Source organism: Rhea pennata, chromosome 3 (assembly GCF_028389875.1).
Source record: "Rhea pennata isolate bPtePen1 chromosome 3, bPtePen1.pri, whole genome shotgun sequence".
NCBI lineage: Eukaryota > Metazoa > Chordata > Aves > Rheiformes > Rheidae > Rhea > Rhea pennata.
In genome coordinates, this window is record NC_084665.1 from 61,825,081 (window position 1) to 61,851,336 (window position 26,256).

The 26,256-nt window shown below is 39.4% G+C and overlaps 2 protein-coding genes across 3 annotated transcripts in view; one reads left to right on the plus strand and one right to left on the minus strand.

Moving 5' to 3' along the window:
- SYTL3 (synaptotagmin like 3) overlaps window positions 1-13,063 on the plus strand; it is a 30,086-nt gene extending 17,023 nt beyond the window's left edge. The window contains exons 8-16 of one of the 2 annotated variants that reach the window (XM_062572429.1): window positions 1,108-1,251; window positions 3,781-3,959; window positions 6,150-6,252; window positions 8,266-8,436; window positions 8,638-8,752; window positions 9,979-10,087; window positions 11,080-11,285; window positions 12,632-12,740; window positions 12,839-13,063. In XM_062572429.1, coding sequence (XP_062428413.1) covers window positions 1,108-1,251; window positions 3,781-3,959; window positions 6,150-6,252; window positions 8,266-8,436; window positions 8,638-8,752; window positions 9,979-10,087; window positions 11,080-11,285; window positions 12,632-12,740; window positions 12,839-12,902 — 1,200 coding nt within the window. In that variant the 3' untranslated portion in view covers window positions 12,903-13,063. Of the gene's footprint in view, window positions 1-1,107; window positions 1,252-3,780; window positions 3,960-6,149; window positions 6,253-8,265; window positions 8,437-8,637; window positions 8,753-9,978; window positions 10,088-11,079; window positions 11,286-12,631 lie in introns of both variants that reach the window. The other variant, XM_062572430.1, reaches the window with a different exon arrangement.
- An 881-nt stretch (window positions 13,064-13,944) lies between these two features.
- The window catches only part of EZR (ezrin), a 41,169-nt gene continuing 28,857 nt past the window's right edge, over window positions 13,945-26,256 (minus strand). Inside the window, exons 7-13 of the mRNA XM_062572431.1 lie at window positions 22,832-22,928; window positions 19,179-19,342; window positions 18,322-18,452; window positions 17,413-17,573; window positions 17,041-17,133; window positions 15,847-16,098; window positions 13,945-15,485 (exon numbers count right to left, since the gene is read on the minus strand). Of these exons, the coding sequence (XP_062428415.1) occupies window positions 15,321-15,485; window positions 15,847-16,098; window positions 17,041-17,133; window positions 17,413-17,573; window positions 18,322-18,452; window positions 19,179-19,342; window positions 22,832-22,928 (1,063 nt within the window). The 3' untranslated portion in view covers window positions 13,945-15,320. The remainder of the gene's footprint in view (window positions 15,486-15,846; window positions 16,099-17,040; window positions 17,134-17,412; window positions 17,574-18,321; window positions 18,453-19,178; window positions 19,343-22,831; window positions 22,929-26,256) is intronic.

Sequence of the window (26,256 nt, forward strand, 5' to 3'; positions counted from 1 at the left end):
ATGTGCATCATAATGACAGTGTGCTGGTTTGGGTTTTGCACATCCTGTTTTTCAGAATGTATGTCATCTCTTCTGATGTCCTCATGCTTTAGTACTTTCTGCTGATGGTTATAGGAGGGTTCTCTGGTCTGTTAAATATATCTTATCTGTTCCTTCTATGCAAAAAGTCACAATCATTTAGTTGATTCAGTCAGTCTGTATTCTTTCTAGTCTTTCAGGTAATCCTTGTCATACAGGTGTTTTTCTAACAAATTATGTCCTTAGATGCTAATCTTCTAAAATTTCTCTCCTCAATCTTTCCCTACCCATTGACCTGTGAACATATTTTTCATGAATTATATTATCCAGGGTTAATGGTGTGCCAGAATGATCCTAGACCTATTTTCAGCGTATTTCTAGTCATATGAATTAGTGTTTTGGCACTTCATTTAATTAAGTCTGTTCTTGTTGGTAACAGAGGTGGAAGAAGGTAAATCTCAAGGAGTTTTGCTACTTTATAGGTTAATTTCTCACAAATTATCGGAGTTTTCTTTGGAAGATTGGGAAAGTGAATGGAATTAAAGACAAAGCAAAGACAGATAAACCTCAAAAATTTATCTTTTTTCTATAATCACAGCTAAATAGGAACTTGTCTATTCCTATTTTCAAATCTCTTTTTAACCTACATTCACTCTTGCAGAAGTAGACTTGGGAATGTATCATGTATATTGCAAAATACTATTTTTAATTTCCTGGAGGCAAGATTTTTTTTGACAAAATTACTGTTTTGTCAAAGACTAATAAGGCCCTTTATAGTGTATTGCTACTTTTGGTGTGTTATTAGCGTAGTGCTCTTAGTAGTTGCTGTGGTATTGATCATTACTTTGAGTGGTGGTATGTTGATTTTAGAAAATTATTAATATAATGAATATACTGCTAACAGGAATGAGGGGGTTGTAAATCAACATTTAAATTAAGTTACAACATTCTCTTTGGAGGTGTGCCAGCTGTATGAGATTGATCAGAGTGAATTGCAGCTAATTAACTGAATTTTCCTGTGATAGCATTCCTGAAGCTCCAGAGCTTTTGTCTCAGACAAAAAGAAATTAATTGCTGAATCTCTTACAGCTAAAAACTACACCCAGCCTTCAACAGCTCATCACTGAGTCCCAGAAGGACAGTGAAATTCTTACCAAAAGGACCTGCAAACAGGAAGAAGATACAATAACCAGTCCTGCAAGTGATACAGTTTTCTGTGAGGGCAGAAGACATGTAAGTTAAGCAGAAGGGTGAAGCACAATAGAATAGATGTCTAATGGTGACAAATGTAAAAGCTAAGATCTTCGCATTTTGTATTAGGGTTCGGATCCTGAATGCGGTTGTCTCTCACCTAGTAGCTAGCTTTTTCTCTTAAAACTTTTCATAGAAGAGTTTTGTTATTTTGCAAGAATTGTGGTAATGCAAATGTCAGCAGAAATGAAATCCAGATGTCAGAATATCAGCGGAATTGACAGGAGCAAAAAGAAGCCAAAAGTGACAGAAGCCAAGGAAGCAGTTCATAGGTTTAAGGGATGTCATTGAAACCTCCTTTGATGGATGGCATTTTGAATACTGCAATGAGAGAGAAAAAAAAGAATTATAAAGAATTCAGCCTTAACGTCTCTGTGATTTAACTGTTAAGGATAATTTCTATATATTAGTGATGAGGTTAGGCAAATGGTCAAGGAATCCATGACTGATATTGTAAAGAAGGGAATTCTAATTTGATTCATGGAATCAAAATTAAACAACCTTGCTCACTTTGCAGAAGCGTAAAAACGCACACAGAGACCTTGGTGCTCCCTCACAGTTTGCTGCACAGTAGAGTCTAAGGTGTTATAATAGCAAATGGAAAACAGTTTTGGATGACATTTGTGATTCCACTGGCAACTATTGTAACTATAGGCAGCCCATTTTTAAAAGTGAAGTATTTTCTACTGTTTTATAAAGGGGAAGGTCAAGTTCTATTAAACATCCTCTTTATGGATAAATGGTTGATGTTGATCACCACTCCATGAAAATGTATCTTCCAAAAATATGAGATGGAATTGCTTTCAGTCATGCTAGCAGATATGCAGTACAGGAAGTCACTGCTAAATCCCTGTGTTCTGGACCAAGGATGAGCCATTTCTACATTGAATGTGAGTGGTTCCTGATCAATTAGGAAACAATCCAAACATTTTTCAGAGTAATTTTCCAGCTTCTCTGAATACATAAGAAGGTATGTAGAATAAATATTAGGGCACTTTTGCAGAACTTCTGTTAGGATATATGAGCTAAGGCAAAAAATCTATTTCTGTTCCTTTGTCATGAAGGATTTTGATGGAAAATAAACATTTTTGTGGTCAGATGAATAACAAAACTTCTCTGTTAGTAACTGGAAGAGCAGCACTGAGCAAAGTTGCAAGGGAGATTACTTACCACTGATATACATCCTATGGAGGGAGCAAGATTAGATGCAACAAGCATCAGGGCAAATCTTAGTCCTAGCTCTTCTTATAACTTCCTTAATAAGCACTCTGACTCTTCTTTCTTCTACATTTGCATGTTACTTGGAGCTTATGAGAAAGAGTAGATAGCTTCTGTGAGCTATTGATGTGACTTTTAAAATGGGTATTTTGCAAGTTGCACAAATGAAGAACAGCATCTGCATGGAAGAGAGATATGATCTATTATAAACACTAACCCTGTGCTCTTAGCTGCTGGATTGTGCAATGCAAAACCCCTTGGTTAACAGGTCTCGTGTGGGCTGGTGTTTTCAGAGGGAGGAGTGACACAGATAACACAGATATCTTAGCAATCTAGGACAATTTTACTGTGAGATTAATCAGAACAGCAATTGTGTCTTTATGACACATGCTATGTAAAAAGTTTCTGGGGCTCACATTAAAGAATATTATTATAAATGCATGGAGACCAAACAATTTTGATTGAGTTAATCATTTCATACAGTGAAAGCTAGATAATACCATGAGGTTACCTGGCTCTGCTGGGCCACAGAAAGCATTATAGACTCTTCCTTCATTTCAGTTTCATGGCTTCTGTAAATGCTAGACACACATAGTGTTTATGTACATGGATGGGCAGCATCCAAACCTTTGCCCTGTAGGGGAGAATAAATGAAAGGAGAGCAAAGTAGCTGAGGGCAGTGAAGAACCCAGGCCAGAAAAATACCTTCCTTATTCTCTGACATGTGATAACTGAATGTCTTTATATTTTAATCTTTCCTGAACTGTCTACTGCAATATGGAATATGTCATTTCTATATGGAACTGAGGGATGTATTGTCACTTTTGTTTCCTTTAATACGTATTAGTTAATAATAGGGTGCCTTGCCATAATGCAAGGTTCTATGTACGCAGTCTTGTTCTGTATCTTCTTAGATTTCAGAGCATTTTCAGTAACCATCACTGAGGGACAGTCCTTTCTTCTTTTCAAATACTTGATCTATTTTCTGATGGGAAGACACATGGCAGCTTTACTGGGACGTAATTTCCTGATCAAGAAATTATCTAACAAAGCATTTTCTTAGCCCAGAAAGTTTATTGAAGAGAGAAAGGTAAAACAGTAGATTTTGCAGTTACAATATTAAGGGCTGGTATGGAAAACAATAGCGTGCTTTTGTACCGGTTATCTTAAGTCTTTAATAATTTCCAGTAGCTTTGCAGTCAGCTCAGTAAAGATATTGACATTTGAAGAGAAAAAATGTTTTGTCCTATTTGATTTGAAGCTACTTTTCCTTAAACATTTCTTTTTTCTTAGGGGAGTTTGTACAGTCTTAACAGCACTTGCACTGAATATGGCAATTTTGGCAAGGCTAATGTCACAGGGGAAATAGAGTTTGCCATAAGATACATCTTCAAAGCTTGCATTTTAGAAATCAGCATCAGGGGATGCAAGAATCTGGCTTATGGAGAGGAGAAGAAGAAGAAGTGTAATCCGTAAGTACTTTGTTTTGAAGGAGAAAGAAATAACGTATTCATTTTTAAGACAGGTATGTATGTAGTGGAATCGATTCATATATGATGGTATGCCATACTAGCACTTTTCAGAATATCCCATATATTTATCAACACTTTTTACATCTACAGGCTGCAGGACAAGTAGGTTTCATTCTAGAGCTTATCAGTTTCCATTCTGAACATTTTCTACTAGCAATATTCTCTTTCCCTGCCTGGAAGCTGTTGGAATCTGTGTTGCTCATAAGCGCTAGAGGGTAGCTGTTCAGATTTTAGCTCTTAAGCTGTGCCTGCAAAACTAATACATATGTGGTTTAATAGTTAAAAAATGAGATGGAAAATCAAAATGTGAGTCATGTTCTTAATTCATCTACTGACTCATTGTGGGTCACTGGGCAATTGACATACTACTTCTGTGCTTCCATTTTCCTCATCTATAATACAGATAGAAATTTCAGATACTGCAATGCATTTTTAAAGCTAAAGCTAGTTAATAATTGTGTGTTATGATAAGAGGAAAAAATACCTGTATATAAAACATGCCATAGAAAGTGTCATTTTGACGTTTAAACCTTGATGGTTTGTCTTTTTATTGCTGGATGATCCTCTCTGACCATGCAGCAATCATTCCTGAAAAATCACCAAGCAGAATATCTAACTACGTGTTCTTATACATGTTCTGGCCCCTGCTGTCGTGCAGCGTTTGAACACGTTTCAGTGACCACGCTGGAACTGCAGACTTACTCACCTTCATCCAGAAGTAATTTGGCTTTGTGTATCTTGCACAGGAAGATCTTAAAACTGACCTTTGGGATGAGAGGAGTCTTGCTGGAATGACAGTTCGTGAAACAGCAGAGTTAGGGAGCGCTTCAGCAGTGGGTCGATACTTGGTAGTTAAACCAGGAAAACAGTTGCAGGAAGCCTGCGAGGCAATGGGGGAAGAGCTATGTGCACAGTGAACACAGTGTTCTCTATTGGCATACAAAGCGCTGTTTCCAAACAAGAGAAAAAGAACAGGCAGTGTATTTACTTAGAGCACTTACCAAAAAGCAAACTTCTAACTGCTGTTTAAATCCTGTTGAATTGTTTAGCTCCTTGACTGGTTTGAACTCTGGTTACTTTGCAAATGCATTGGCTGAGTGAAAGACTTAAACTTATAGTACCCCAAATGTTTAAAAGTAGTTTTACCTACAGGTAGGTTTGAAAAGAACAGGGAAGAAGTATAAATTCTACACTGATGAGATACAGCTGATCCAACAAGTTAACCGAGGGCCTCTTTGAAATTAGTACAAATCATAATATCTGAAATGCATATCAAAAGTATGTTTTTAAAATAGTGCTGTATTAACAAGCATTTTTTACCTTGCCAGGCACTGTGAGCTGGCACTCTATATTGCTAATAATCTCCTTTACTTTTGAATCCATAACACAAATACAGCCCACTTAGCGCATACCAAGGGGAACGTTTAAGTGTTAAATTGTTCACATGACCTACACATGAGAGATTCTGGGTTGGAATCACTGGTGTTTGACATTAGTTCCACTCAGCCTCTATAATACTTTTTTTTACTGATTTTCCTTGCAGCAATGTTGAGGCAGTTTTGAACACTTCTAAAAATCTCACCCTTCTGCTCCAGTGGTTATTAAAAGAATTAGCTTGAAAACAGTTATTAATTATTATATATTATTTGTATGATTATAACTTTTTAAAATATATGGTACTTGTGGTACTTGATGTTGCAAGGGTGAGATATTTTCTTCATAAACAAGCATTAATGATTCTAAACTTGACTGAGCTGTTTTTTTTTTTTTTTGATCACATAACATACTGTGTGTCCTATTGCTACAGTTGATAATAACCCTCTTCCTTGGTGACTAATTTATCGGGGGCCACAAATCTGAAAACAAAAGATTTCTGTTAAGATACTGTTTCTATTCTAATTATAATAGGATTGAAACACATTACCTGAAAAATATATAGGGATCCTTATAATATGTTTCCTTTTTTTACTGAGAAACAAAGGATGGATATAAATGATGATTTAGCATTTTATATCTTTGAGAATTACAAAGTCAATTAAATCATTTAAGAATTAATGATAAAAAATCCTTCCAGATTATTTTATTTTTCTTCCTAGTTTCATTTTTCCTTTTATCCTCTCTACCTGCAAGGTATGTTAAGGTTTATTTACTTCCTGATAAATCTCCTCGGAATAAGCAGAAGACAGCTGTCAAAAAGAGCACAGTGGATCCAGAATTTCATGAGACTTTGAAGGTACCATTTGCAATTGTTTGCCACTAAGTATGCTTTTCCTTGATAATGTTTCCTTTTGTAATGTACAATCCTGTTAGTTCGATATTGTCCTCCTGTGGCAAGTCCAGGAGTCAGTGACAACAATCATTAAAGAATGATGGCTGCCAGTCCAAGTAAGAGAAGATGCTTTTGAAGTTATGCCGTGGTTATGCAAACTGTTAGAAGAATCTGCCTTTGTCCGTAGAAATGCTCTTCATTAATTCTTGTGTTCTGAACAAAATTGTGGCAAAATGGGTGCCCTCTATATAGACATATTTTTTTGTACTTGCATGAACTGAGTGTATTTCAGAGTGGGGCTAGTATTCTGTGCAGGTATCCCTTTGAACCTTTTGTGAATGTTGTTGCGAGTGTCTCTGCATTACATGCCAATACATGCCATCCGCTCTCAAATGTTGTCAGCTTCCTTTTCCCTATGCAACTGATGCTGTGTATTTGTTTCCACTGTCGTTTCAAACAGTAATAATCCCATCAGAGAACAGTAGGTATGATTTTAATTCCTTAATGCCTTATAATATTTCCGTCACCTTTATGAGGGCTGTCTAGGAGGAGACTTTATTCGCATTGTTCTCATTTCACAGATGCTGGGTGAACTGAGATTAGTAGTTTGCTTGTTCCCAGCTCCAGTTCTGTGCTCAGACCACTACACTCCCATCTTTATGTGTAAATCAGTGAGCTGCAGCAATGCGTAAGATGAGAAGTTCCTCCGTAACATTTAACTGTGTTTTCTTTGAACGACATGTAATGAACTGAAGTTAAAGGAGGGACAAACTTCTGTCGGAGCTCTTGGAACTACAAAAAAGTTTGTGTAACCATCATCTGTCAGTGTGTATAACATCAGGAAATTGTAGTGAATGAAAGAGGCAATATCTTTGAAAAGAACATTGTTAGAATGTTGTGAGGACCCAGTCATAGGTATAGTAACAAAAAAAGATGCATGTTGTGTATGTAATTCTCATATACCTTCCAGTCGATGTATAGGGTTTTGATTGGAAAAAAACCTAAATCAGAAAGAATTAGTTCTAACTTTACAGTCCCTTTTCAACGCCAGAGTCATGGAGAACTGATGGAAGGAGAGTGAGAGCCATGTTTGAGCTGTCTATGTGAACCCCAAGAGCAGCTCATTTAAAAAACATTTAAATTAATTTAAATATTAATTCATCCAAAGTAGCAGAAATGGTCAAAAGCACTTAATGCTGGTGCAGGTAAGCTGTATTATGACACTGAGATCAACTTTAGTAGGATCCAGCTGCAGATTAAGGCACCTACATTTAGATAGTTACATGTGACAAGTATGCAAGTGCTCTTGGGACTCATGGAGCTCAGGGTGATCTGGCTCACTCCAGAGCCCACACCCAGCTTGTGATTCAGCTGCCTAGATGCGGGTGGTTATGCCCTAAGCCATCAAGCTGCCAGTCCGGGAGGCTGCGGGTCACCCGTAGGTTGTGCATCACATTCACCAGTCTCGTGCAGGTGTCTTAGATACCCAAGATACCTCATACAGACCTAAGTGTGTTTATGAAGTAGATCAGGGCTTTAGTGATTGGTCAGATGACTACTTCCTAACCTCTACTGACTGTGTTGAGTAGCTCTCCACTGACCAGAATGAAGGTGTCTGAATCTTGAATTGACCTCTACCCAGAGCAGTCAAATTGTACTGGGAGTTTAAAACAGAAATATAAAAAAAAAAACTATCAAAAATGGTCAACAATTATTTAAACTTCTGGATTAATAATCATCATCTTTAACAAAAAACAGGCAAAGGTATTCCCAGAATGTTGTATATTTGGATGAATATTATTTAGCATTTAAGGAGAGAGGTAAGAAGTAAATTGCAAAATATGTTAAGACAACATAATCCTGTCTGGATCCAGATGCCTTCAGCCATACTGTGGCTGAGTTTCCTTTGAGCAGGTTATGTACATGTGCCTGTATTCATTCTGTATATTGCTTTGTAAATGCTGTTTATCTTCCTAGTACAAGATTGAATACTCTCAGCTGGGAAGCCGGCAGCTTCAAATCTCCGTGTGGCATGCAGGAGCACTCAAATACAGGGTGTTTTTGGGGGAAGTCGTCATCTCACTGGCAGCGTGGAATTTCAAAGATAGCTCAGCAGAGTCATTCAGCTGGTATCAGCTCAAAGCCAAGGTGACTCTTAGTTTTTGTGCTTAATTGTATCTGAAGAACAGCATGTAGTGAAAGGTAGATCACCCCTCTGAGATCATTGAGGGAAGAATGTTGTCAAACCAGCCCATGAATAAGACATGTTGCAAGTATAAATGCACTCTAAGAATGATGTGGAATAGGATGGTTGCAGTGATGCAGACTTCTTTGTGTCCCTCTCTTCAGCTTGAGAAGCCTGAACATAATCTTGTCCAGTACAGCGGAGAACTCCTGGTGTCTGCAAGACTGTCAATACCAGCACAGGATAAAAATTTCCAGTTTGAAAAGTGGATGAGAGAAGGTATAAAACACTTCAGCATAAATGAAAGCTAGCTAGAAAAGTACAATGATCAACATCTGATCATTTTGTATCAACAAATGATCAACAGTGTGTGTCTGTATGAGTAGACAACATTCTTGCATGAGGTTTTAACAGCTGCTGCAAATTGTGGTTTGAGGTATTATATTTTAAATTGATTAAAATTTAAAAGTTTGCCAGCTTCATCTTTTTGTTCCTTTTAATACTGACAACTGCTGCTTATTAGAATGGCAGTAGTATGATGCACCCATATGTTTGGCAAGCTTGTGCATATATGGTGTTGCCAGTAGATTTTATTCTGGAAGTGATGCTGTAGTTTTGTTGCCCAAGTCCAGTCTGGCAGTAGAAACTGCCAATTTAGAGAAAAGGTGGAAGGGAAATTGTTTGCTAGAGTACCAGACCTGCACCCTTGGCTTCCTCCAGTGGTCTCGTTTGGAGGAGATGATTGTTTCACTTGGAGGATGCTTAGTTTAAAGTGTAGAATCAGGTGGATTCAGTTTTTGGTAATGGAAGACTTGTTAGGTATGTAAGTATTGCTGTAGTGCATCAGAGCCAAGTGTCTACTGATGGAAGAAAATAAACACTTGAGGGTAGGGAACAGGACAACCTCATTTTCCTTAGCTCATTAGACTATAAGAGTGACTGCAGGACAGAGCCATAGTAGTGCTGTCTATACTCAAGACCATAGCAACAGTAAGAGACCAGTAGAAAGATCATATTAGCTGTTAGATTTATTTTTCTGTTGTTTTTTACTCCCGTTTTTTCCAAAAAGAACCCAAAGTCCTCATCTTCCTTTCTTCTGTTTTTCCTTCTGTGTGTGCCTGTGTATTCAGGCTAGCGTAGAGCTGTAACAGAGGATTAATATCACACTGAGGCATAGGCTGTTTGGCCTGCTCCTGACTGTGCTTCAGTGGAACACTCCTGTGAGTCCTGCCCTCTGTGTAGTCTTTGCAAATGCAAAAGAAAGCTCTGTGTTTGGAACAGGAATTGCAAAGCAGCCTACTACTGATTGTTTGCATTTTTGTGTTTGAATTACAGACTTTGCAAGCAGGTGCGAGTCTTTCAAATAAACCCAATACAGTACTATGAGTGAGTGCTCATCTCAGTAATACTGTTCAGTTATTTCCTCTTTATAGCAGCACCTTCAGCTGTCAGGTGGTTATTAAATGTTAATTGGTTATTAAATGTGATAATTGCTTCTGTTTCAGGAAAAAAAGGCCAAGGAGCTCCCAGCTGCCAGCTTCAGGTTATGATATTTGGGACCAAGAACTTGGCTGTGCCAAGGTCAGCTGGAACATTGAACTCATTCGTTAAAGGGTATGTATGAGCTTTAACTCTTCAAATAGAAAATGTCACACACATCCTGCACAAAGGTAAATATTAACATATTTTGGTCAGGAAATGATTGTCATGTGAAAAAGTGGCATTATCCACACTCTTAGGCAGACTTCCTTGTAATGGTGACAGTTTACGCTTGGCATCTGCTTGATGGTAGCCTGCAGCAGGGCAGTGAAGGGTCCAATCTGTTCTTTGAGTCCTAAATGGAACTTCTGATTTTACTGAGGTTTGATATTATTAAAATTTAACATTTACTGTTTTAAATATCAGTATAATATTATTATATTAATATCATATATTCATATATTAGGAGAAAAATCATATATTAGGAGAAAAAGTGAAGAAATTGTAAATCAAGAGGGAGCTGATGCTATTGTAGTTTTATTCCTGTTTTCAAGTGTACTTATGCAGAATGAAATACGGCTTTATATATATTGGGAGAGACACTTTTATCCTCTTCATTCTAGAGATTTTAGAAGAGGAAGGAACATGAGGTTTTTTTTCCTTCCCATGCATTGTCTGAATAGTTGGTACATGGGCTCGTTTTACTTTCTGTCAGGCATCAGACACTGCTGGAAGTGTGATACTGGGTTACATGTTTAACAGCTCACAGGGCCATTTTACCAGCTGTGGTACCTATCTTCAGTGAGATGGATGATCATTTCATCTACTGAACAGTGAGGCTTCAGGCATAACAGAATGGGGAGCAAGGACTACCTTAGCAGTCACTGACAACAGAAGAAAAGTAGAGGTTACCTATGCCCACGCTGAAGGCACACAGAAGGAGAAGCAAGTCCAAAAGAACCAAAATAATATCATAGCCCCATACCTAGCACTTTTAAGTTGAACTTCTTTGCTATTTAAGGCAAACCAAAGGGCCCTAGCTGGTTAGCACAAATATTTTGTTTTCTGACCGAGTGATGTACAGCTTGGATTGGTGACTTTGATGTACTCTACTTATTTTTGGGAAGCTGTCTTATCCTTCCGGACCAAGCAGAGGTAAAGCAAAAGTCTCCTGTCCTGAAGAAAGAAGCCTGTCCTCAATGGAAACACTTGTTTGTCTTCGATGGTGTCAGCCCAGCTCAGCTGCAGCAATCATGTCTACACTTGACCGTCTGGGACCAGGCATCTTTTGGCTCAAGTGATCGATTCTTAGGAGGAGCCACTCTTGGTGCAAGTAAGTTCTTTATCACTGAAAATTGAAGGTTAAGTGGGATCAAGGCTATTTTACATTTTAAAATACTGTTTACACAGTTAGTGTCATGTGCTTTTGTATATGTTTATTTTTTTAATTTTTTTATATATATAAATATATATGTCTGTGTGTGGAGAGAGAGAGAGAGAAAGAGGGAGAGGAAGACAGAGAGGGAAGGAGAGGGAGAGGAGGAGAGAGACCTTCCCCTCACCATCACCCTCCCCCAGCCCAGCCCCTGTCCTAAGCATCTTGCAGTCTCGAGCTTTGATCCAGCTGACATGTGTGCATGTGTTTTAGTTTAGGCCTATGTAGTAGCTCAAGGTAGTCAGTGGGAATTTTCAGGCAAAGGGATTTGCTAACATGGTAGATTTTAGGCTCAGAGCCTGGCTATGCAGAAGACAGACATAGAAAAGGTGGGTGGCATCAACTCATGCATAGATCTCTCTATATATATACATTTTGTTTATAAACTTTCAGATAGCTGTGGTTATTAATATCCATAAATCAGTGCAGTCAATGGGACATAGAGAAAGAGAAGCTTCCTCGGGAGCCTTAAAGGGACTGTAGCATGTCTGGGCTCTGTTGCAATGTAGGAAAGTGGCTGAGAAATTGCTTAGTGTATCATCTACCTTCTGCTCACTAAACAGGCTGTGTTTAGCTAGTAGCAGAGCAGAAAAATATTGTCACTGAAATACTGCGTGATAGAGTTTCTCATCCTTTTCTTCCCAAGTAGTAATGGCCTTAAGTAAGTAAAAGTTCAGTGTTGGAGGTAAAAGGCTCACGAAGATGGAGGGTTAGGCACCTTGCTTTGGCATCTACATTCATTTTAGAGGAATATTACCACTACTGATCACTGAATGCTCTGCAGGTGTCCTCACGAACTTCCCATGGTTTTCCTAGCCAGGCTTTTTCTTTCTGTTAGAAAAGGGCCTACATGCTTCTAAGTGAAGATGGTTATCCAAGACCTAAGCCCTGTCATGGGTTCAAGTCTCTGGAGAAGACCTGAAAGAGAAAGTTTAGTAACATTTTGCTATTATTTCTAGAATGCACATTTGTTCCTCTGCTTTTAACAGTACAAAACCAAGAAGTTTCTTTTTGCTATAGACTGATCCTAGTTTAATGTGATTATAAATTATGCTTCAAATGTGCAAGTAAGTGCAATTTATTACAGCAAAGGAGCTACAGACCAATTGAAATTGCTATAGAAGTTTTTTTTATTATTACTTGGTCATTTGGGGCAGAAGTTGTGCAGAGCTGGACCTAGAAAAGTCTTTGGGTAAGGCCAAATGAAGAGTAACCTTGTGATCGTTCGTTTTGCTTTTTTGCAGAGGACTCATTTGGCTTTACAGACCCTGATTCTCAGGCAGTGCTTCAGTGGCAGGAAGTGCTCAGCAGCCCAAATACATGGATGGACATCGCACTTGTACTGCATTCAAATAAGGAAAACTTTAAATCATAAGTGAGGTTACAGCACAATAATTTTTCCTTCTCAGTGTCTGATGTATTAAAAATATGAATTCAAGTGGCATATACATTCTAGTGAAAGGTATTCTACAGCAGCACCTGCTCTGGCTTTGGGGAATAGAGTTACCTGCTTAAAGGGGTGTGATATTGTGAAGGGTTTAATTAATCCTCCAAAAGGTAAAGATTTTTTTTGCCTGCGTCTCTAGATTCAGTATAAAGTAAGTATTATTTCTTCAGGAGTGACAAGTCCAATCTGAAATGCATCATGCTAGCAAGGCAGTTGTAGCCAGATGATATGCAGCTTTCTATTTCTGTGTACAGATGTGTAGTTATTATTTTAGTTAATATGTAATTCTAATCAAAGATGGCAATACTTCTTAGAGAGAGATGACAACTTCCTGAGCCTGTTTCCTGAAGGGGATTAGGGGCTTTGACTCTGATCTTCTTGTATCATGTACAAACAGAGAGAAACACAAGCTAGGTCGTCTTTAACTGCTGGCTGGGAAAGGATGTCAACACCTCTCTGTGCTTCAGAAGTGTTTACAATACTGCTTCACTGGTACTGCTTCACATTACCCTAAAAAGCTTTGGTCCATATGACCACACCTGTTTCAAATATATGCAGTATCAGCATCCTTAAAATGGTTAAACATATGCATTCTCCCTCACTAAGAGGAGTGTGGGAACCTCAGTTAAAGAATTAATACCATTGTAGGAAGTTCCCTGTTTTAAACAGCTGCCAGGTAAAAATCCAAGGTTCCCTGTTGGACTGAACCAATAACCAGCATGTCTGACTGGTCCATACAGTATACAGAGCAGAATGAGAGTTAGTTGAACTTACTTATTCATGTGAACTGGTGAAAATGCCAGCTGAAGGCCCAACGTGTCGATTCAGACAGATAAAATAGTGTTACAGTCAGCAGAAGCTTTGTATATTCAGCTGTAACTACTACTGTGGTTTTACCTCTTCTCTGAGACTGAGGTGAAGACTGTCACAATAATTGTTATAACAAGCATTGGCCTTTACTTACTTTCCAGGTCAATATGGCTTTTCTTAAGGACATAAGAGTTGCACGCAGATTCATATGATTCTATGATATGCTAAATTCAGGAACTGAAATGGCAGCACACCTTACACAAAAAACACCCTATACAAGAAACACTCAACTCCAAGTCCTTTGTTACCTTGCAGATCTTTTATTTAGATACTTGCTGCTGCAAATAATAATAAAAAAACACAGTAAGATTCAACTCGAGTACAAAGCAGCATAGATATTGTAAATGGAAGAGCTGACAACATACTGTATCTCACTTTCTAACAGATTTTCAAAGAAAGGGGGATATTAGTGGGGAAGGAGTGATCACAGAAATGCTCTCTAATAGAGAGAATACAACTGTGATATAAACAAACAGTCCCTTCATCTTTGGAGTCTGAAACTTTAAATCAAACAGTTAAAAAAAATTAGAAAATTTGTTAGAAAAATAGGTGCAGTAATATTGTATATATTGGATCATGTGTACATATCAATTTCATAAAGTACAAAAATGATCTTTACAAATAATGCTTTATAGCAAATAATCAGTTACACTGCTTTTGTAGTGCAGACTATGGTGTTGTTTAGGCATCTGTAAAAATCTGAAAAGTAACAAAATATACAGAGTAAAACTTTTTTTCCTTTTTAAACTAGTATTACAATCCATGTATTGCCTGTTCATAGATATATATATATATATATAAATACTACACTACAACTGATCAGTAATGAAGCTGGAATGTAAACACTGTAGTGTATTAGATTCCAACAAAGTATTTGCCTAGTTGTTGTGCAAGGAGGGTATTGGAGTATTCCTGTGCCACATTTCTGAGTCATCACTGCAGCATCTCTCCAATTCAAAGGAGCAACCAAATAGCCTCACTTCTAAGTGAACTACCTCTCAGGTGTTCTCTCTTTTTTTTTTTTTTTTTTTTTTTTGGGGGGGGGGGGGGGAAGGAGGGAGAGAAAAAAAAATCCCAAAACGAAAGACAGTGTATACATACACACACGTGCACGTGCACACACATACACACAGAGGTGCTTGCAGATCCGAAGTTCTACATTCTGTCTTCTCAATACTTAGACTTCACACTGTAACTAAAAAAAAAAAAAAAAAAGTACAAAGACATATGGCACAAAATTCATCCGCACTTGCTTATTTTTAGACCAGGCTGAATCCAGCATCTGCCACAGGACAGGTATCTTCAACTAGAAGCACAGCCTATTAGACTTTGCCTTGCTTAAAGAGCGATGCAACATAAGGCCTTTTGGCACTAAGCAAGGGTTACCAGGATCAGTGGAATGACAATTTTTTAACCATACCCAATTTAGTAGATGGTAAAGGATAAAGGGGAGGTTCAAAACACTTCTGGATTTAGAGAACATTTGATAAATATGGCATACCCCTCCTCAAGAAAAATAAAAGACACGAACAAACAAACAAAAAAAATACCCCCCCAAACAAGAACACAGCATTAAGATCTGCCTTTCCCACAGTCCTGCCTTGCTGTAAGAATCATTACATGGCCTCAAACTCATCAATTCTCTGCTTGGTGTTGCCTTGCCGGATCTGCCGCAGTGTCTTGTACTTGTCACGTCCCTGTCGCATGTTCTCTGAGTGGATAATATCATTGTGGGTCCTCTTGTTTTCATCTCTAGCCTGGGCCAGCTCATCTGTCAGCGTCTGCAATATTAAGGACAAAGGATCTTAAGTACAAATTATACATGAGAAGCTTTGCAACTCATGACAGCAGTGCTTACGGTGAGCTTTGACAGTCCTTAGGCTACTGTATCGATGTCACTATCTGTCCAGTGTTGGCTGCCTGTAAGCACTGAGGTACCAGAAACTTACATTCATCATGCTTAAGTCTGAACAATGAGAATAATCTTTCTGTGCTTTGCCATTGATTCAGACTGCCCTACAAAAACTGAAAAGGAAGAGAAACTATCAATCATGCTGTGTGTGTTAACCAAGTGGTTAAATAACCCATTTTCCAGGAACAATTTGCTTTATTACTTCCCCTCCTCTCCAAATACTTTCTTACCCTCAATTGCCTCTGTACACGTTCATTCTTCTCTGCCTCAGTAATACGTTTCTCCTCGTTGCGGTCATCCCTGATCCCCTCACTGGAGAACTCTGCACTGTAGGCAGAGTACTCAGAGCCTTCATCTTGTAAATTATCATGGACATGGTAGCTCACAGGCTCATAGATGGGCGGCGGTGGTGGAGGTGGAGCAGTCATTACCAAGTGTAGCTCCTCCTTTGTCTTTACCAGATCATCCTGGGCTTCCTTAGCCTTTGGGGGGAAAAAAAATTAATGCATTTCTGGCCTAAAATAGCTTAATGAATACTGTGACACTTATTTACTTATATTCTGAGTTCTGCCTTCTGAAATCAAAAGTACAGAACAAGAAATTCAGTCTCTCTAGCTGACAGAGACTGTATTTCATTACATTCTTATGCATACCTAAGTTTTTTCCTGGTGATAGTGGTATCACCCACTGTGTAACATGCAGGGGATCTAAGCAAACAATCTTCCTCCAATAAAACATAATCTATCAGTAGTTTTGTAGGAAGTTAGTGATCTTCATCCTGTTCTCCATTTGAACAGCTGTATGTTGTAAATACAGGTTCAACAGAGCAAGAACTTTTCCTGAGTTGGTATTTGGAATGAAATTACATCTTAGCAAGTCAAGTTCCTTGCATGTCTGATGATTCTACCCTCCAATTCAGTCTGCAGCGCTAGTGACAGGACACTGGGAGCACCAGGCACTCAGTCTTGCAGGATTATTCATGGTTTTACTGTATCAAATTATTCACCTCTCCAGAGCTGGGTACGAGCAAATCACTGACAGCAGCACACACACTCACGACTTCTCTGTAGCGTGGCCACACTTGCAGCATTTTCTCTTCATTGATGCCATATTTTCAGACATTGCATCATGGAGTGAATGCACCATTTATACATGTACCCCTTTTCCCTCTCCGTGGCTCCAAGATAGTGATCACATTTTCAGGTTTTTATATCAGCTTCCATTTTGAATTTTGACTAAAGGTCAGGTTTGTTGGAAGAAAGCTGTTCTGCAGACATCCTGCAAATTCATCACATAACTCTACCCTTCTCTGCTGGTATAAGGATGTTTCTCTCTACATGTTCAGGAAAGTTATATCAGGTTAAACACCATGGTAGGCTCAAATGCAGAACTCCAGAACAACTTTGTAAACTGAAGATACTCACTCTGAGTTGCCACTCTTCAACCTCACTCTCTTTACGCTTCCTTGCCTCTTCAAGAAGGGCAATCTTAGCTGTATACTCTGCAAGCTCCGTAGCCTGTTGAATAGCAAAACTGGATTTATAAGGACTCTTAAAAAAAAAAAAAAAAAAAAGATAATAATAATTTTGACCGAGGCAAGAGCTGACTGTTACACTCCACTATTATAAAGACTAAACAGGAAATTAAGAATGAAAAGCAGATTGCTTGTGACAGAAACCAGTGCTAGAATGATGTTACCACACAGTACTTTATTGCACTAGTTTCCTGGCTTTGCCTTATTCAGAGGGCATAGTAATGACCCTGTATATCTTAGCCTCAAAATGACTGAGTCTTACCAGCTGTTCCTGGCTCTTTATCTGGTCAATAGCTTGTCTCTCCAGCTCTTCCTTGGCTTGGAGAGCAGCCAAACGATCAGCTTCCAAACGTTCTGCTTCCATCTGGGCTCGTCTCCTCTCCTCCTCCAGCTGAACAGCTCTTTGGATCTGATCTGAGAGCTCTGGGAAGAGATGGATCAATGTTGTTAGTCCTCAGGTCTGACCAAAGTGAAGGAACTACAGATGGTCTCTTAGGTAACAACAAGCACCTGACTCCAGCCTGCAACATTCCCTCACCATGTACCTCAAGGAAGCATTGCATGATACATCAAGTAACTGAATTCAGAAATAGTCAGCTGCATATTACAGTGCAATTATCTTGTAAAAGATTTAATTAAGTCCGTAACCTGACATGATTCTGCTGGCCCTAACTGACAGTTTACCAAAAGGACCTGATGTTGCTGTCTCCAATCTGTGCACTGAAACAGAACCGGAAAAGCCTGTTCCCAAACTATTTTTCTTATTAGTAGTTCTTATTAAGCGCTGAGCTCTGCCCCAATGAGCTGCTGCTCACTGCTGGAAGAGGCCACACTACTCACCTCTCTTGGCAACCGGGGAATGGAGCTAGTTTGCTCCCATTTCCTCCCCCCCCCCCCCCAAACAAATTGGCAGATTTTACATGAGCTTTATATTGTGGATGATCTCAGCAGTGTGAACGAGTGTCTGTTTTTGCTGTGTATGTGTGGGCGGGGGGGGGGCGAGGGGGGAGCTGCCATGCCTGCACTACCATGCGTCTGTCCATGCAGGTAGCTGTTAGTACGCCTTGCCAAAAGATCCCAGTGTCACAAGCGTTATGCTAAGCATGGGCAGTGACCCATATAACCCTTCTGTAGAGCATAATGTGTGTGTCAGCCAGTACAAATACTTTACCTTTCTCTGCTTTCTGAGTCTTCACCTCATACTCTTGTAACCTCAACAGCAGCTCCTCCTTCTCCCTCAGCATTTGCTCTTTCTCCCTCTCAATTGTCTCCCTCTTCTTCTTTTCATTTTCTAGCTGTTGCCTGTTAGAAACAGATTTCACACTTCAAGGTTACTCTCAGAGCTAAGCTACAGTGAGGCAAGCAAGTGCAGCAGAGGAGACTTATTTTGTTACTTCTATCTCTGGGAAAAATCAAGGAACTATAAGAACAAGAGCATCAAAGGAACAAAGAATAACAAGTCACAAACATAGGAGAAAAGCTGCATGATTCCTTGATCATAAACAACCCAGAGACAGTGGTAAATGTCCAAAAGGAATTGCTAATCCTTTCTCATTGCCTATCAGAGGTCTCACAGCCCTCTTTTCTCAGTTCACACTGTACGCACATGCTCCCTCTGAAGTTTTCCCCTTACTCCCAACTATCTCATGGTCCAACACATAAGCCAAGTCCTAACAAACAACTCAGGAAAACTCCTCTCTAAGTGTACATCACTAGGTGAGAGAGCCCACTATGCATTTATGTGCGCATTTTCCTACAGTTTTGAGAGCTGATCTGTCCAAAAGGACACCAGACTACCCAGATTTGACCCAGAGCAGTAATTCTTACACTGCTGCACGATTCCCTGAGTCACATCCCTGTAAGCTAGAGCTGTTAGGCAATATGCCTTACTGAAAGCGGGATGGCTCACAGCCTGAACTAAGTGAAATCCGCATTACCTACTGCTGCCCTGCAGGCACAGCTGTCTGCTGAATCCTAGCAATTTGTATCATTCAGCTCTGCCTCCCTATCCCTGCTGTCCACGCTCACCTTTCCATTTGCTTCTGGTGCTTCTCCTCCCGGGCCTGTGCTTTCATCTGTTGCACCTCAATGGTGTCAGGCTTCCTGCGCCGCATATACAGCTCATGGTTGCCCATGCAGAGCTGCAGGATCCTCTTGTTTATTCTCAGACGAGGGGCATAAAACACAAAATCCTAGAAGAGAGGTACCACACAGAGAAACCACATAGTCAGTCTTTCGGGCACAGCCTTCTCTTCTTTCTCTTTTTCTACTTTCTCTTCTACCAGCTGACTGGAGACAGGTCATCTTGCCACCAGTTTCACTGCAACTGAGACATATACACAGGTTATTTAAGTTTAGTGGCAGGAACTGCCAGTATCATCTGAAGCCAAAGCAATTTGTTATTTATGTTATTCATTTCCACATTTTTATCCACAGGAAGTTCCACCCGAACGTGAGGAGGAATTTCTTCACTGTGAGAGTGACAGAGCACTGGACCAGGTTGCCCAGAGAGGTTGTGGAGTCTCCTTCTCTGGAGATCTTCAAGGCCTACCTGGATGCAACCCTGTCTAACATGCTCTAGGTGACCCTGCTTGAGCAGGGGGGTTGGACTAGATGATCTCCAGAGGTCCCTTCCGACCTTACTGATTCTATGATTTCAAGTCTATGCAGAAGTGATAAGTTACTCTTCTAGGAAAGTGTCTTTTTAGAGAAAAAGAAAAACCTCATAAATATCTCAGTTTAGGGAAGAATCCTGGAGTTTTGAACTGTTACAGAATACTCTGGGTTGGCAGTTAACCCTCTGGGCAACTTGCACACCCCCAGTACTAAGGCAACATATGAATAAGCAGTTATTAGTTTTCAGGTTTGCCTGGTTTTCTGCCTGAAACAGTGCACGACACTAAAAATGCTTTACAGATTATTAAAACAACACTGTAGGATTTCCTGATCTAGAATCAATATTTAAAGCATCATCTGTACTCATTTCAGAGAAAGGAGAGATCCCCATCATGCAAAAATACCCTCCAATATTATTCTTTCCCTCTCCTTTGCATTACTTAATGAAGTTGATCTATGCTATTACAACAGCATCTAATAAGTATTTTTTTCTTTTTTAAACACTAGTATTGAATATTGGGTTACAGGCAGCACCAAAACCCGAGGGATTCTGAAGTTTCTTGTTCTGCAAAGAGAACAGCCCCACATTCCTTATCATCTATTTCATAAACATTCTTTTTCAGGAACCATATCAGACTGGCTCTTCCAGAAGTAAACCAGCCAAAAAAGGGATACACAGAGACACAGTTTACCTGCCTGATTACTTTTCAGAGTCTATGACTATTTCTTGTTTATAGTGCAGTCTGAGCTTACACAATGAACAGACTTTGCATTTCTATGCTGGTTTTTGTGTACTGTACAGGCGGTGATAAGGGCAGTGGGTGATTGCCAAATACCACCAGAAGAAGAGTTTCCATTCCTTCAAATTACTCTCATGGTTAGCAAGAAGTGGAACTGATATGGGGCATATAAGGACTGTAACTCTTTGGTATGGCAGCATCAAGCACAGGCCTGAGTGCAAAAGTACAAGTTGTAGCTACCACCAGAAAAACTAGAGGTTACACTAGAAACAGTGAAAAGCACTCCAGGCTCTATTAAGTTCAGCATGAATTGACTGATAAAGACAGGTTCTCTTTAATATCTTCCTCGACTTATTCGCATACCAACTGCAAAAGATGCGGCCAGCCAAGGTGTGTTGTGCTTCCCCTTCCCAGTAATCCTGTTGGAGACACTCTGAGCTGCACAAGCCTGAAACTGCTAGCTGTGGCTGTAAGCTAATTCATCAGCTCTCCTGTTTCTGACAAGTAATTTTAAAAACAAACAGTTTGTATATATTGCAAAGAATGGGTCCCATCTCCAAGCAATATTTGCCTCAATGAAAGTAAACACTGAAGCCATGGAAGGTGGCTGCATTTGTCACTGAATGCTATAACCAAGGCACAAAGCGTTCACATGAGAACACACACGTGTGTCCCTTGTTTCCTCATCCCCAGCCTCCCACTGCACAACTGGGAACACTGAGGCTTCTTATTTTGAGGATAATATGCTGAAGATATTGAAGTATGTGGGCAGTCAGGCCTAAAAGTTAGAAAGCTTATTCCAAGCAAAGACTCTACTCATTAATGTCCATTTAAACACTGACATGGAGACTCCTCCAAATTAAAGGGGAACGCCAATCTCACATCTAGGGTGGACTGAGTATTTCATTTTAGTGTTTGCCTTTTTCAAAGGCAAGAAAAGCATACAAAATGGTCCAGACAACTTCCTGAATGCTCAAAACGAGTGTCCAGATAAATTCCTCTCTTCCATACAGAGTTTTAAACACAATACCCAGAGGAAAAAGGACAACTGAAACCACAAAGGAAGGAAATATAGTTGAAGTTTTCAATGTTAACATCTTTCTGTATCAGCCTCTTGAAAGTCTTCCGTTTCAAATATGTTCAGATTTACTGTTGGGGTGTGGAAAGAAAGCCATGATCCATAAAAAAGAGGTTAATATTTTGTACTGTGTGCAACATGTCCCTGATCACAAAGGGGCTCTTTCATTGAGCAGTCCAGCCCTGGCAGAGGTAAGCTTCCGATCTGTGTGGAGTTTTGTTGATTTACCCTAACAGCCTTATAAAAAGAAAACCACTCACACAAAAGCCAGGTTGATATCAGGAGGAAAGGATGTTTCACCAATAGCTCTGCAGCACATCATTTAAATTACTTTTTTTTTTTTTTGTTAAAAAGATTTATGAGTCATCACTCTTTAGCAAAACCAAGCTGCTTATTATTTCTGAGGGCCATATTTATCCACCAAGGCCAAGAACTAAGGGGGAGGGGGAGCACGGAAAACCAAAACCAAGCTCCATGGTCTTTCTCAACTGTTCCAGTAGTTTCATAAGACTTACAGAATGAGATCCACCTATACCAGTTATCCACTTAAAGTTCTCAACAGCTTGAAATAAGTTGCCAATTCTTCACTAAAACTCTGAAAAGACATGTTTTTAAGCATTGAAAAGCAACACTGACAGGTAGTTACATTTAAGTTCTTTCCAAAAGTCACATCCTTGCCATTTATCCCAGTATTCAAGAAGGTCAATATACATCATGGTCCTTTCTAATTTCTTAATTTTCCTTGGCAAAGTTTCAGCAGAGTGAAAGGGAACAATGAGTATTAAGAAGGGATACTACAAGTGTCCATATAGTTTTGCAGTAGCACTTGCATGAATTTTGTTTTTTAATTAAGAAAGCAGATATCCACCAACTTCAGTACACCGAAAGAAACAAGGAGAGAAGTAGTCTCAGAGTATAATCTGGCTACCCACAGAGGACTTGCAAAATCAGTGAAGAAATCTCAGACTTAAGTATAAAATTAGCTATTTTGGGGAGAGGGGAAAAAAAAGATGCTGCAGTAGTAACAGCCATGTCTTTCTATACGTTACATACCACCAATAGCCTTTTATCTATACTGCACGGAAAAACAGCTCTAAACACACACTAAATAATGAGTCATTATTTACTAGATGAACTCATTTTTCATCTAGAATATATCTGCAGTTTACTTCTCTTCAAAGATGTCTGTATTTTGAGATGAAGCACAAGCAGTTGTTCATACACAACAGCCAAGAATCCATACTTACAGGCGCCTTCTTGTCAATAGGTTTTATAACAAACTTCTTGTCATTGAAAGAGATGTTTCTGATTTCACTCCAGGGGAAACCAATCTTTGGTGTCAACCTGGAAAGAATAAAAATATTTTTAAGAGGTGTTGCAATTTTTCCACCTTGCTTCCAAAACACAGACTCAGGGGTGCAGCACTTTACACAGCTCTCCCAACAAAAGCAGGACACTAATGGAAACAAGAACCTGTAGGGAAGTAGGGAATGATGCCCAGTCACCTCTGTTACAGAGTCTCTTCTTGTTGTAATCAGCCACCCTATTGACCTTATGGCTGTGCACTGGGGATGGCTTAGCCACGTGCCCTCTTCTGGGAATGGGATGCATCTGAAAAACCATCCCCAGCTCTTACCTATTTCCCCTCAGGTTCCCTGAGGGTCATAAGCCCTCAGAAAAAGCAATCTAGGCAGTAAAACCCAGCTTAGAGTATCTAGGCTAAACAATCATTTTGACTGAAGTAATTAGGAAGCAACCGAGCAACATATCTGTCAAGGGAGGGGAAAAGGAAAGTCCTCTTCAGTCAGCTGAAATGCACTATCACAGGACTCTTTAAAGCCCAGCTTTACATGTGCTGGATCCCTGCAGCTCCAACCATCCAAACAAGGGGTAGACACCCAGCACTTTGGAAGCTTCTGGCATCGGTAGGTGCCAGAAATGAGCATTGTTTAAAAATAAGATAAATATTAAAAAAAAAAAAGGTTAAAAAAAATGCAACATAATTTTCAGCAGTTTATTCTGACACACCACATAATGTAACTCTTCCATAGGGTGCCTGAATTCAGCACACAGAAGCCGCATGCCTAGCTGTCCCAAATAACTGCATTAAGTTCATCTCTTTTGAATCAGGAACTAAAATCCATAGTGTGCAGACTTCAGGTATATGGGCTGCACTTCTGGGAGGCTTCTGTTGTATCGTGGCAGGCACATGCCAAAGTAACTGAGAAACTGGCCATATCTTCTCTCATCTGCACAGAAGTCTGCCCTGCTGTTTCTTCACTTTTGGGTTAGAGCTAGCCCCGTTACCTCCATGCTGCCTTCACTACTGAAGTGCTGGACAGGCATAAGCCCGAGTGGCAGAAGCAGACTCCTTGTCTTTCGTTTCCTCCCCTAGGTTATGGGCAAGGCTAGTAACAAAGAGCCTTGCTCTCTCCTTCCACGTGCACTGCTCTTTCAGCCCATCCCGCTAGTCACGAGGCAGACCTTTACACATTGGTCTTATGACGAGCTGTGCCACATAGTTCTCTCCCACGTGAAAGCACCCCTACAACACAAAGTCAAGATTCAGGCTCTGAGCAATTCCTCACTTAAGAGTTCAGGTCTGTGAGTTTGTTTAAAATTAAGCTTCACTAATCATTCAAGTTTTTCTTTTTTAATTTATCTAGACTCTGGCACATAAAAAGCATCAAGTTATTCATCAGATCAAATATTTCCAAGCCATTCCAGTACATCACCCTCAAGATATCTGCCCAGCTCTGCAATAAATTCAAGAGCTTGTATATTTGACTAATAAATTATTTCCTCTGCCCCACCCCCAATATTTCATTTTATGTTTAAGCTAATATTATTCTTCTCTTATCAAAGAAGGCTACTTTCGCTAGAAATAACAACTAACAAGAATTCTGTCTTATATAAGAGTAAGCCACCTTGCTAGAACAACGCAGTACAATGAAAATGAAGACATCAGCCTTCTGAATGACAGCATGAGAAAAATCCAACCCCATCAATAGCTTCCCTGGCACACTCTGAAGTACTGACAATTACTCCTAGCAAACAGCTTGAAGACATGAGTATTTAAAATTTAGCACTTAAAGAAGCATTTATCATTATGGTGAACCACCAGAGCTCTTTAAGCATCTTTTCTACAGAGCTCATCAGTTAAGGAATACAACTTGCAATTTTGGAGGAATTTGCCTGATCTTCAAAGACAAAAACCTATTGTCTAGCATGATTTTGCTGGGCCCAAATATTAAATAAAACAAAAAACAAACATGAAAAACACTTCAAGAATAAAACATATCCTCCTCAGAATTTAGTATTGCCTAACCTTTAACTCAGCTGCAAGATTATGCAACAGCATATGGACCATTAAGAATGTAATGTAAGAATAATGTAAGAATGAAAAAAGAAAGTAATTTGATCAGACTAAGATTAAGTAATTGTGCCAATCTCCTCCATATTAGCTCGCTTAAGAGCTTCAATCCCAGATAATACAGTGAGCAGGGACAACCAAAACACCTAATTTACTAGATTCTCCTCTCTACTGCAGATAAAAAAACAAACAAAAAAAACCAAAAAACCCACAAACAAACAAACAAAAACCCAAAAAACAAACACTCTTGAAAATGCCTATAAGTGGGAGATTGATATTCACTGAAGTATAGAGGCTCACTCACCTATGGCATAGTCTCACTTTCCTCACGTTCAGCTTCAACAGTGAAATATTTGCTTTCTCACCAGTCCCAAAGTTTTGCTCATACAAACCAAAGATGGGGTATGTATTACTGTTTTTCTAGTCCCCACATCTGCTCAGAAGACTTACTTGCATAGTAGCAAGAGTTATGGTAGAAACGTGTACTTTATCCCAGTGGTATATTCAGTCTGCAAAAGCTCTTAATAGTTCTTTATAGTCAAAGGCTATATTCTGCCTGCATTTTGTAGCTTGAAAAACCTGTTTGCATGACCTTGGTTTCATAGGAAGACTAGTCATTCAAGACTGAGGTATTACATGAGCGAAACTACCTTTCTTTCAAGTGACACTCCTTGTTTTCTGGGTGACAGCACGTATTAGCATTGCAGAAGAAAAAAAAATGTATTTGTCTTTGCTATCTCAAAAGAAGCTGTGGAGTTCCAGTTAATATTTGAGTTGCATTTAAATCTTTCTGTATGCAAAGACATAGAACAGGTGAAATCCCGTCTGTGTTACAACGATTTTGTTACAGATTCAGAAAAGGACTGAGAGCCTTGAAGAAAAAAGTTGTGACAGCAATCCTTCATTTTAAAAATATCTATTTTCACTTGCTTTCTCACTGTGGAGTATTAAAAGTGATTTGTAGGCTTAGACACAACTGTTCACATCCTCCTTTTATGTTTATTTAATGGATGTAGTCTATCATTTCCCACCTTTTTCTTTACCATTTAATTAATAATGGCTCTACCCTTACCAGAAAGAGCTGATTAAAGCCAGGCATACCTCAGTAAGGACCTCATTTAATTCACTCATTCATGGTAGCTACATAGGTTAACTCCTCCCTGGATTCTGGGAGTTATCTGGCTTTGGTTTTGTGTCCACCCCATAACCTGTCTTTTTCAAGAACAGGCAGCAGTACACACAGCTGTCTTTAACTTCAGTAGAGGAAAGGTCCCAGATGTCCATACACTCTGCAGATGT